The 13,303-nt window shown below is 43.1% G+C and overlaps 1 protein-coding gene across 1 annotated transcript; it reads left to right on the top strand.

Annotated features, from left to right (window-relative positions):
- The first annotated feature begins 426 nt into the window (after positions 1 to 426).
- On the top strand, positions 427 to 5,771 carry LOC306712481 (neutral cholesterol ester hydrolase 1-like). The gene is made up of 5 exons (XM_079181785.1): positions 427 to 600; positions 2,024 to 2,246; positions 2,375 to 2,444; positions 2,578 to 2,749; positions 3,499 to 5,771. Exons 1-5 carry the CDS (start codon positions 466 to 468, stop codon positions 4,117 to 4,119), a joined length of 1,221 nt encoding a protein of 406 aa, XP_079037911.1. The 5' UTR covers positions 427 to 465; the 3' UTR covers positions 4,120 to 5,771.
- Positions 5,772 to 13,303: the final 7,532 nt, after the last annotated feature.

The following is a 13,303-nucleotide window of genomic DNA, read 5'->3' as shown; positions in this document are numbered from 1 at the left end:
GGAAGGTTAAATAATGAAGAAATCAATGTGAAATGTATCAAAGCAATCTTTCTCAATATTAAAATACAAATAATAATAATAACTAATAATAATAATCAGCATAATAATAATAATAATATCAAGAATAATCTACATTATCATTTTCAATTGTCTTTTTGTAAATATAAATATATAAATATTTATATTGGCTTTCGAAAACGACATTTCCCATCAGCAACCACATTACGCAAGGTTTACACAACTTCCTAAAACACGCTTTCAAAATAAGAGAATTTCTCCATGTTGTTCCCATCGTCGTCGCGTTATCGAGAGGATATTTTAATCCCGGCTTTTATTTTGAAATTGGGGTCATTCCTCCGTGTTTCGTCGTCCCCTGAGCGGAGCCAACAATCAACCGGCGGAGTTCGACCCGTATCGCACCACGAACGGTGCGTCTTCAAGGTAGAAAACAAAGGTCCCGCTGCGATGAGGCTCCGTCTGGCCGGAGCCGTGCTGCTGTCCGCGGCCGCCTACTACGTCTACCTGCCGCTACCGAGCGGCGTGAGCGAGCCCTGGAAGCTGATGCTGCTGGACGCGCTGTTCCGGAGCTTCATGCAGGCGGTGAGAGCTGGAGGAGGACAGGTTGATGTGGGTCAGACTATAAGAGACAATAAGAGACAATAAGAGACAATAAGAGACAATAACAACAAGAGTAATGTGACTGACAGCACACACACAATACCAGTAAACAGGACAGGCCACAGAGCACGTCATAATAGAAATAAATAGAAATATCACGTGGGAAAGAAAAGGGAAATATTTTACATTCAGAATAGTAAAATAACAGACCAGAGTAACTCAGCACAACCGATTTAATAAGAACATCTGAATGCTATTTTCACAACAGAAGAGACAATAAAATACAATACTATATACTGTTATATTATACTGTATATTCTACTAGATTAAAATACAATACTATATACTGTAACATACTTTATTACAGTAGATTACAATACATTATATACTGTAACATACTATATTATAGTAGATCAAAATATAATATATACTTTAACATACTATATTATAGTAAATTAATACAATATTATATACTGTAACATACTATATTATAGTAAATTAGAATACAATATATACTGTAACATACAGAATGCAATGAAATAGAATAAAATACTATGCTTTGTACCACACTATAGAGAGTAGAACAGAATACTATATCTTGTAATATGCAGTACTGTACAATACTATAGTAGAGGAGAGTACAATGGAACACAATAATAAGTAATAAGTATTGTTATATATGCATGTTTCTATAGAATAGAACAGTATATAAATATAAATAATATATATAATGTAACAGAACACAAAAGGACTACCGATGGTCACATGAGCAGGTCAGAAGGTGAACCAGCGTACCAGGTGCATTTGGTGATCGAAGTAACAAGTAGATGACCTTTGACCCTGCTGCTATACACAACATGCCTCGGCAGCTCACACACTAAGCCGTGTGTTGTTCTGGAGCAACAAGTTCCTACTCAGCACGTAGGACAGGTTTACACGCCCGCTGAATCTATTCACTGCTCGTCTATTAGCACCTTTATGCAAATGTTTTGTAATGAAAGGAGAATATTTCCACTTTATTCCAATGTTTTTATTTTATTTAACGGAGAATATTTCCACGTTATTCAAATGTTGTTTATTTTATTTAAAGGAGAATAATAGTTCAACATATTCCAATGTTTTCTCAGTGGCAGGGAGAATATTTAAACTTATTTAAAGTAATGTCACTTGTCATTTCCACATGTCAGGGAGAGGATCAACTCTGATTTGAAGAAAATAAAGATACACGTCATAAGTTTTAGGGTAAAACATTTGTGGAACCAGATGCCACTCAAAGACATCTAATGACTTCATTTCTACGAATAAAGTTTTGTCTTTCTTGAGCCAGGAATCTAAAAGTCCTCTCAGGTGTAGAAAACTCCCTCTAGCCATGAACCAACCCCCAGGTGTGTGTTTGCACTTGCAGAGCGACGTGGCTCACGCGCTGGGCGTGTGCCATCGGGTCCACCTGTTGAACCAGGTGGTGTCCTGGGTGGAGGAAGTGGAGGCTCGCTCCTGCCCCACCGTGCAAGTGACCGACTCCTCGCTGGGCGGCGTGCCGGCCCGGGTCTTCCAGCCGAAGGGGGGGAGGCAGCCGAAGAGGGGGGTGGTATATTTCCACGGCGGAGGATGGGCGCTGGGCAGCGGACGTGAGTGTTGAGTTAAAACAAACTCTGAGGAATGTGTAAAAAAACATTCATCACTGTGATAAACCAATTGGATAAATAATGCTCTCCTTATAGTTTGCATAACATCATCATCACTACCTGCTCCACAGGGATGCGATCATACGACCGTCTCTGTCGGAAAATGGCGGAGGAGCTAGACTCTGTCGTCATGTCTGTCGAGTAAGTTCTGCTAAATGTATGCAGGAGAACATCTGAATGTAATGAATGTTTGTTTATTTTACGGATTACTTCATTGGGTTCTGTAAAGTATCACGGAACTTATTCATCTCGTCTTCATATCCTGTTGCTGTAGTTACCGTCTCGCTCCAGAGGCGGTGTTCCCGGATCAGTACCACGACGCGCTGGCGGCGTCGCGGGCCTTCCTGTCGGCTCAGGTTCTGGAGCGCTACAGCATCGACCCAGAGAGGGTGTGTGTGTCCGGGGACAGCGCCGGGGGAAACCTGGCGGCTGCTGTGGCCCAAGAGGTAGACAAGAAAACATCAATGTTAAGTCTTCATCTACAGGCATTAATGAGAAGGAAGTTACTGTGAGGAACTTTAACTGGTTCTGAACCAGTCTCAGTGTAGTCCTGATCCTCTATCAGGCCTCCATCAGTAAAGAGACCATCAGAGAGAAGATGGTCTGTTTCTATAGAGTTATTCTTGATGCTCGTCATCGGAGCCACCGGGTCTGATTCTGGTGAAACCAGATGAAATCATGCAGGTTCACCAGAACCTCCTTCAGCTCCCGTCAGCAACAGCGTCTCCTCCTCCTCCTCCTCCAGGAACAGAGCTTCTCCTCTCTGGGAGCCAACAACACGCTGCTGGAGACCCAGGACGTATTGCTGGACCCCCTAGAGGGAAGGGAGGCACGGGAGAACCAGAACCAGGACTGAGAGGGGCAGACTGTCAGACCTGCTGCAGTAACATGAGAGGTTTTCTAAAGAGACTCTGGTGCTCAGAGACACTACCACTTTAGTCCACAGGGGGCACCAGAACCAACACAAGTTATAGTTCCTCACAGTAACTTTAAAAGCCAAGGGAGTTATACAGTTTGATGGCCACAGGTAGGACAGACTTCACTGTGGCGTTGTGTGGTTCACCTTGGTGGTCTCGGTGGTCTCGGTCTACGTTTGAAGGTGCTCTGAAGCGACATCAGTGTGGCGTTCAGGGGATTAGAGTCGTTAACTAACTATTCCAGTTTAAAATGATCTAAAAGCTGCTCATGTCCACAGCTCGGCTCCGATGACACACTGACGGTGAAGTTCAAGGTCCAGGCGTTGATCTACCCGGTGCTGCAGGCTCTCGACTTTCACACCCCGTCCTATCAGCAGAACCGGGCCGTGCCCATCCTCTACAGGCCCGTCATGGCCCGTTTCTGGCTGCAGTACCTGGGCGCAGACGCCTCCCTGGAGCCCCTCCTGCTCGCCAACAACCACAGCTCCCTGGACCAGCGGGCCATCGGTGCCGGCGCGCGCTCCAAGCTGGACTGGACCACTCTGCTCCCGGCGGAACGCAGGAAGCACTTCCGGCCAGTGGTAAGGGAAACGGGATCGCCGCAGGTGATGGGCGCGGTGCCGGAGCTGATGGACACCCGGGCGGCGCCGCTGCTGGCGGAGCAGGGCATCCTCAGCGGGACACCAAAAGCGTACGTGATGACTTGCGAGTTCGATGTGCTGCGGGACGACGGGTTGATGTATGTGAGGCGCCTGCGGGACGCCGGCATTACAGTGACAAGCGACCACTACGAGGACGGGTTCCACGGCTGCATGGTGTTCGCGTTCCCGCCAATGATGTCCAGCGTCGGATGGAGGAGCATGAACAACTACATCCACTGGCTGGACCAGAACCTGTAGACCACACAGAACCGCTCTGCAGAAAAAGGGTTTGTGACACCAAAGATGTACTGAAGCAGAAAAGTCCGGTAACCGAGAGCTCCTTTGTTGGCTCTGCAGAGAGGTAACGTGGTTTTTTTGGGGGGGGGGGGAAATGGTGGACAGAAGGTCACAGGTTTAGATCTACTGCATCCTCAGCGAGACGCCAGACAATCAGCTGCTTTGGTTTGGAGCATCTGCTTCATATGTGACATTTAAAAAAAAAACAAGAACCAAGAGATCTTCTCCAAAAGGCCTGACGATATACTTGCTGTCCACCAACGTTGACGTGCTCGGGGGCAAAAATCCCTTTAGCCACGTTCTGCAGGAACGAGTCCTAAAACCCAGAAATGAGTCGGTGTTTCTGTACTTCCTGTTTCCTCGTTTCAAAGTCAATGTGTTTCTGGTTAAAAGTCTGAAAATGAGGTCTGTGTTTAACACGAGCACGTTTAGCTGTCTGATTTAAAACAGGTCAGTGAACGCCCCTCTGGTGAATCTCAAAAAGAGTCTCAATGAGACGTGAAGTCATGTGACCGTGGTGGAGTTCCTTTATAGCCTAACGTTAGCTTTTTACGTCTGCTGATTGTATTCGTTGTCCCGACTCCTCGTTCCGTCTCCTCGCCCCGACTCCTCGTCCCGTCTCCTCGCCCCGTCTCCTCGCCCCGACTCCTCGTCCCGACTCCTCGCCCCGACTCCTCGCCCTGTCTCCTTGTCTCCTTGCATTTACTGCAATAATCCAAAATACAAATTAAGAATCTCGTGGGTCTTTTTGTGGAGGAAACCTTTGGGACGTTAACTTCCTGTTGGACTGCAAAGAATACCTCATCCCTGCTGCTCTCTATTCAAACACGTACATCAACTAGCTGAACATCGCCGGTCAATCGGACACCAAATCATTTTGAAACCAAAGAAACTCTTGTCAGTTTACTTCAGGTTCGCTGATTTCAGGAGGAACAAAATCCAGAGAATTAATGTTGGGGCTTCAGTTCATCTTTGACTTTGCACGATTAAATAATATTTAAACACGAGAGGAAACATTTAAAACAACATACAAGTAAAAGAGATTTTATGAAACGCTGATTGTAGGAATGCTTGAAGTCTGATTGTTTTTAGATGCTCACACTTTTAAATGTTTCCTCTCGTAACTAGGGATGACAATCAAAATCATAAAACAAAACGGCATTAATATTAGTTAAATTAACACCAGCAAACAAATGTGAGAATTCTCAGTGACCATTGTGTGGTGTAATGGTGTTTATTTAAAATAGAATAAACAGGTGAAAATAGCAGCTAAACGTGATCTTATTTATCTGTGTATCGTTTAAAACTCATTCACGTTTCATCCACAGTTTGTTCTGTTAGTAAACTGAAGCACGACGACAATTCCAACAACTTCCAACAGTCTTTGTGTAAAAACTGAAACTGAAAAGCCTTAAATATTCTGACAAACGAGCTCCTAATCCAACTACTTTAAGAGGTCCAAGTCCTGCAGAAGTTTATCTTTTATTCCTTTAAGACACTGAAAAAGTCTGCTCTCACAAACACACACACACACACACACACACACGCTAAACAGGCGAGTTTACAGTGTGTGTGTGTGTGTGTGTGTGTGTGTGTGTGTGTGTGTGTGTGTGTGTGTGGTAAAAGTGTGCCAGAGTTCACAGCTGTGTATACTCACTGGATTGTGCAATATTGTATGTTTAAAGTATGTGCCTCTCTGATGACCACTGTACTGCAGCACCAATGCAACGATGATGATGATGATGATGATGATGATGATGATGATGATGATGATGATAGCTGTGACATGTATGTGAGAATTACTGTATCGCCACGAGAGAAGGGATCCCAAATGGACTATCATGTCCCCCCCCCCACCCTGGACTAGAACTACTATAATGAACCAACGACAGCGAGCGTCAGGCGGACTCGGTTTTTGGCTTCGGGCCCAAAAGGACGGCGAGAACCACGGAGAACAGTGATGACGTGGTAACAATGTGGCTCTCTGCTTTCCTGACGCTCTGACCAACTAAAAGGTGCAAACTAGAACAACGTAGGGTTCTTCAAGTTTGTTCTCAAAGAACCCTTTTTGGTTTTCCACCTGAAACCCTTTCAGAAGGTTCTACCTAGAACCGTCTGTGAAAGGTTCCACCCACAACGCTGTATGAGAAGGTTTTTTTTATAGAGAACGGTGTCTGGTGTAAATGGTTCCACACAGAACCCTCTCTGGGGGTTTTATCCAGAACCTTTGAAGCGTCTTAGGGTGCTAAAAAGAGCCTACCCAGGGGATTCTACCGTGAACCCATTTGTATCCCAAGGGTTTCATCTATAAATACAAAGAACCCTCTTTTGTTCATCAAGAACCCAGTCAGAGGGTTCTACAAAGAACCCTTTTCATATTCCAACGGTTTCATCTAGAACTCACTCAGGGAGTTCCACAGAGACCCCTTTTATATTTCAACGGTTACATCTAGAACCTATCCAGGGGGTTCCACCGTGAAACCATGTGTAAACAAACGGTATCATCTAGAACCCACCAAAGGGGTTCTAACGACAACCCCTTCATATTCCAGCAGTTTCATCTAGAACCCAGCCAGGAGGTACTACCGTGAACCTGTGTGCATTCCAATGGTTTCCTCTAGAACCCACTCAGGGGGTTCTACCGTGAACCCTCTAATATTCCACCGGGTTTAATCTAGAACCTTAAAGAACCACACAACAATCCTGGTTCTCAACCAGTTTGTGGGGTTGTGGGCGTTCCCTTTTAATCACACATGCTTTCAACAAACCTTGAAGAACTCTTTCTTAAAAAAAAAATGGGTACATCAGAAGCAAATGGTTCTGGCTGGAACCGTTCAGGAGGAACCCTTTGGGGCCTTTATTTCTAAGAGTGTAAAGGGAAATGTTTCCAGTGAGTTTATTCCCAACATGTGTATTTCTGTGAAACATTAACCTTTAAACATACGCACACATTTGTACACTTTCTAGTAAAGAGACTGTTTGATATGCAAATTAAGTAAAATATATCATTTATAAATAGCAAACATGGATTTTAAAATGAGTTAAAGCGATGTAGACTATAAAGAAAGTATGTCTGTGACACATTAAATAGTTTGATATGACATAAATAAGGTTTTAATATAAGTAAAGTTTACGCAACAGTTTGTTTACGCTGTAGAACCGGCCCCAGATGAACTGTTAAAGCTCATAAAGCAGATGATTATTGGGTTCTGGAGCAGCTTTAGTGGAATGTAGGGGAGCGGGATCACAATAGTTTATTTATGTTTCTTCTTTTAAAGAATGTACTGTATGTGTTTTTACTGTGATAACACGGACAAGAAGAGCTGCAGGAGGCAGAGCTCTGGTGGCCATTCTGGAGCTACTGATAGAGAATGTGTTTGTTCAGCCACAATAAGCTAAATACACTTTACCACAATATATCTAAACATATCTGTCCAAATGTTTCAGAATGAAATAACATGTAAAATCATATGTATTCTTTTTGTAACTACAGTGCTGATACAGTATGAACATTTGTAGAAATATACGGTGAAATATGATCAAAACACGGAACAATGGAAACAGGTTTTACTTTCTCTTTGGCCTAAAACAACGTAGATGATCACATGATGCGCTGAAGTGACGAGTGGAATCGATCGACTGAGAGGAAATAAATCACTTTTCTGTTTTAAAATCATTGCATACTTCATATTTTGGGGGTTTTCTGACATCTTATAGACTGAATGATGAATTAATATAGAATAATGAAATCAATCTCACCAAAAGGTGCACTGAGTAGCTGCTCTGGAGCTACGATCACATATTTAAAGTGCAATAGCATCACGCGTTTTATCAGCTGATGAATGTAAAACATACTTCTCTCTTTTAAAGTCAACAAACTTCACTGAGGTAAATAAAACTTAAAGGTGCGTACATCCCTTCAGCTACTGTTTCTGTACACAATGTCAAATGTGCACAATTTACTATTTTATGATTTATTTATGAATTTAAAGCTTATGTGACACATTGAGATGTTTTTTTTCTTGTTAATATATTTTCTTAAAAATAAATGTAATATCCCTAATAAACAATAACCAGAATTAGTTATATTTATTAATTTTTAAATAATCCTTTAAAATATAAAATAATATAAGATTTTTTTTTAATGATAAAATATATATATATATATATATATATTGGTAATATATTTAATTGTTCAGTTATTTGTCATAATCATAATTTTTAAAAAAAGTATGAAATCCTTATTTGTTATTAAATTATAGTTTATGATGTTACTATTTATAATAATGAGTATTAATGTATGTATTGAAATCAATCAATCCAACCTTCTTAGGCTGCTAATAACCTCCCATGTTACATTTACAGTTTAAAGTTCTTCAAGAAATTATAGTTTGTGTTAATATTTAAATTCTTTGTTATCATACATATTAAAAAGTATTTGTATGAAGTAGTACAGTTTACTAGGTTATTAAATCCTATTGGTACTAAACAAATTATGTAATACATTAAAAATACATATAAAATATGTTTTTTTCATGGGTGATTTCAAAATAAAAGTTTGAAACAGGAGATGGCGCCAAACCCTCGTGGACACCAGCCTCCAATCAGCACATCAGCTGTTATAAATAAGTGCAGAGATAATATTTATCACATGAATCGTGTCTTTTATTCTTTCTTCTCATTTGTATCTCAGATGAACACCATAACATTGTATGGGGTTGTGATGGATTTATAGTCCAATAGTTTATTTGAATCGCTGGACAAAAGCCTTTGCTTTTGATTTACGTGTGATCTTCCGTCCTGCGATATTGCAGAGTAATAAAAACACTTTCGGAGCAGAAGATTTATGCCGCACTTTTCTCCATCTGTCTGAAAAGGCCGTCGCTTCCCTCACCTCAGAGACTTGGCTCTCCGCTTCCGTCTTCTTCCGTTTTCTCTCCGTGCTTCAAGTCGAAACCTGCGGAGAAACAGAAACCAACCCCGTCAGATGATGGCGTGACAAGAGCGCAACGTGCCTGTCCGACCACGTGACCAGAGGAGTGCGCGCGAGAGAACAACACACGGACAGGTGTGCTCCGTGCACCATTTAGCAGCCCCAAAAAAACCTGCACCTGGAGCGGCACGCGGGTCAGCGTCTGTCTGCTCGGATCCTTCACAGCTGAGTCAGACTGACCATCAGGACTTCATTACAAAGGAACTGCACGCGTGTGTGTGTGGTTGTGTGGTTGTGTGTGTGTGTGTGTGTGTGTCTGCGTGTGTTAGATCAGTGAAGCAACGCTGCTGCCAAAACACTGAACTCCCCGCATCCCCAGCATGCACTCTTTCCACGGATCAGGTCTTAACAGGTCAACAAGTCCCGGCCTGAGGAACACCTGGTTCATCCTCTGCAGCCCCTCAAATGGTGCGTTCAAGGACATCCTCTTCCACCCACAAGCTGTGTTAAAATTAAAACACATTAGTGATGGTGGCGAGACAGCTACAAAAATATAATAATTAAATTCTCCTTATGAAGTTTAGTTGGCAGATTGATTGACATATTAATGATAAAGAATGGTAAAATGTGTGTAGATGTTCTTTGTGTTCTAATGACAAAGAGCATATTTTATGTGTATTCAATAATAGATCAGAAAGTTTTACGAGGTGTTTGGAACGCGGTGAGTCATTAGAAAGAACTTGCAGGATGTAAATAAACAAAGCAGATAAAGTCCCATCATGCTTCTTTGATCAAACATTTCTTTAAATCTGCTCATATCTTTACATATTTACACTCTTTTAATCTCTTTTAAAATGACCACAGTGTTTGGCTTCTGGAGCACAGACACGATGTTGAGAGCTGTGTCCACTATTAAAGGTTTGAAAATGACAAGATACATAGAGTGTGTGTGTGTTGGTGTGTGTGTGTAGGTGCGTGTGTGTGTGTGTGTGTGTGTGTGTGTGTGTGTGTGTGTGTGTGTGTGTGTGTGTGTGTGTGTGTTGGTGTGTGTGTGTGTGTGTGTGTGAGTGTGAGTAACATTTAACATTTCACTTGTTTACAGTCCTGTTATGTTTGTTGTGCACTTTATTTTATATTCTTTTATATTCTATTGTAAATGTTAAATATGTTTCTATTTCTTGCAGTGTGTTGATGGTTTAATGTTATTGTTTATTGTTAAATGTTATGCACCCGCCAGGACAAATTCCTTGTAGGTGCAAACTTCCTTGGCAATAAACGGTTCTGATACTGATTCTGAGTGTGTGTGTGTGTGTGTGTGTGTGTGTGTGTGTGTGTGTGTGTGTGTGTGTCTGCCTCCGGGTCTCATTTGCAGACACCAACTGATTAAACCAGGTATGACACATGTGAGAAGGTACAAGCAGTGATGAGACACTCTTGGTGTGAACATGTGTGCGTGTGTGTGAGACCCCGTAGAGGCCTGACCCCCCCCCCCCCCCTCACCCATCGGTGCTGCTCGTTAATCACAGGGCGATCGTTTCTAAAAAAAACAGAGGCGCCGGGAGCAAAAACAAACCGGTGAGAATGTTAAAGGAAAGCCGGAGTGGCGGGGAATTCATGAGGGAGAATGTTATCGCTGCGACTAAAGGTCATATTGTTCACTTCTTCCTGACAGGGGGGGGAGAGAGAGAGAGAGAGAGAGAGAGAGAGAGAGAGAGAGAGAAGGTAATTTTGAAAGAAAAGGAGGGAGGGTGAGACTGCTAGAGAGAGCGAGAGAGAGAAAGAGAGGGAGGACAGAGAAGGATTGGTAGGGAGGAAGAGAGAACCACAATGTGGGCCTCAAACTGCACAAGGACACATTCTGCATGTTACACATACACACACACACACACACAGTGGCCATAAGTATGTGGACAGCCCCCATGTGTGCTGGTTGATAATCAGCATTAATGTGACTCCACATGTGAACAGCCTGGTTTCAGCGTTTCTTCCAGATGTTGGACCTGCTGCTGGGATTTGATCCCGATCAGACACCGGAGCATCAGGTCTGGATCGCAGGTGGAAGTGACTCCATGAGCAAGAAGAACACAAAGAGGATGTTTATGAAGCTGAGTTTTTACAAAACATGATCCTGTGAGAGATACAGACAGGGTTAGTACACTAGATTACAAAATCCTCAAACCTAAAACCAGCTCAGAGTGGCCAAATCTTCTGCAATGAAAGTAGCAGCACGAGCTGCAAAAGACTCTAAATCTAGAGAGTCTCCCAGTCATCAACACTGACCGCTCCTCCCTCCAGGTACACAGGTAGGTACACAGGTAGGTATACAGGTAGGTACACAGGTAGGTATACAGGTAGGTAAACAGGTAGGTACACAGGTAGGTACACAGGTAGGTACACAGGTAGGTAGACAGGTAGGTACACAGGTAGGTACACAGGTAGGTACACAAGTAGGTACACAGGTAGGTACACAAGTAGGTACACAGGTAGGTACACAGGTAGGTACACAGGTAGGTAGACAAGTTAACATTAAAAGAAGAAACAAAACATCTATATTGGAGTTTATTCACATCTCTCAGGGAAACATCTAAATGTAATCCAAGCAAGACATAATAAAAGTGATTCAAAACCACAAATAAACTAAATCCTGTCTTCTGTTCTCTCTCTCACACACACACACACACACACACACACACACACACCTCCAAAAAAGAAATCTGACAAAAAAAGCAAGTGGAGCCAAAAATAAAAAGTTTGGAAACGTTGGAAAGCCCCCAAAGGTTTCCTGTTTGCTTATTGGTCGGCTCTGAGGTTTGTGGCGGGCCCATTGGCCGCCTCGGTTGTCCCACCTCTCCCTTCCTGAGTGTGTGTGTGTGTGTGTGTGTGTGTGTGTGTGTGTGTGTGTGTGTGTGTGTGTGTGTGTGTGTGTGTGTGTGTGTGTGAGTGTGTGTTGGGTGTGTTAAGAGGGTGTTTTCCTTGGTAAGCACTCAGAGAAAGAAAGATTTCCACTGCCTGGTTTGACTCGACTCGCTCTTGGTACCTGTTGCCTCATTTATTAAACTGCGCGTAGGATCTACACTAAACGTTGAAAATCTCTGAAACGACGTGCACCAAAAGATATATTCTGATTTATAAAAACATGCACACCTGTAGTCACTGTTCCCTTAATAAACCACAAGCAGCTTATGAACTGAGTTCAATGCTTCGTGTGTTAAAGCTGCATTCTCTCTAGTGTCCACCAGGGGGCGACTCCTCTGGTTGTATAGAAGTCTATGAGAAAATGACTACTTCTCTCTTGATTTATTACCTCAGTAAACATTGTAAACATGAGTTTATGGTCTCAATCTCTAGTTTCAAGTCTTCTTCAATACAGTGTGATGTTCATTTAGTAAATGATGGTCCATTTAGAGTCAAACAGACCATAAAGCAGGGGATGCTTTAGGGCAGGGGTGTCAAACATACGGCCCGCGGGCCGGATCCGGCCCGCCACGTCATTTTATGTGGCCCGCGAATCCGCCAGCAAAAAAAAAAATGTAAAAGTCGGACAATTTACAAATATCCGTTGTATCGCGCACGGCGGAGCTCCTCCCCGATCCGCACGCGCCGCGCACACCTCCACCAGCGTATGTGGCAGCAGCAGCAGCAGCAGCCCCCCTCCCCGCCGACGAAGAAGGAGCAGCACCACCCACCCCCCCCCCCCCCCCCCCCCGCCGACAACCGGCCCTTTGGGGGCAACCATGATGCTGATGTGGCCCCAGAGCGACAATGAGTTTGACACCCCTGCTTTAGGGGCTCCTCACTCCACCTGCCATTCCATGATGTGGAAGAGCAGCATTCAAATTTAAACCGGTTAGTTTGAACAGATAATGTTTATAATAACAAACTGCTGTTTGTCATAATGTGACTGTGTAAACACATTTGTACACGTAATACACATTTAAATAGACACACGTACCCGTCGTAATCGTGATCTTTGCCTTTGATTTGGATGTATTGCCTCATCAGCATTTGAACCTTAATGAAGCCCTCTTGGCTGCCTGCGCTCCACCACATAACTTTTACATCATTAAACAAGTTTTTTAAACAACAGCTAAATCAAAAGCGACTCGCAGCCTTGAACGCAGTGCTTACTCAACGCACCACCTGTCTCCAAAAAGCACCCAAACTGTTCGTCAGAGTCAGATCTATTAAAGTCCACACGAGCTTCCAACTCGT

Source organism: Pholis gunnellus, assembly GCF_910591455.1.
Source record: "Pholis gunnellus genome assembly, chromosome: 20".
NCBI classification, from domain to species: Eukaryota; Metazoa; Chordata; class Actinopteri; order Perciformes; family Pholidae; genus Pholis; species Pholis gunnellus.
The sequence above is the reverse complement of the archived record's forward strand: the minus strand, read 5'-3'. Positions and strand labels throughout refer to the sequence as shown.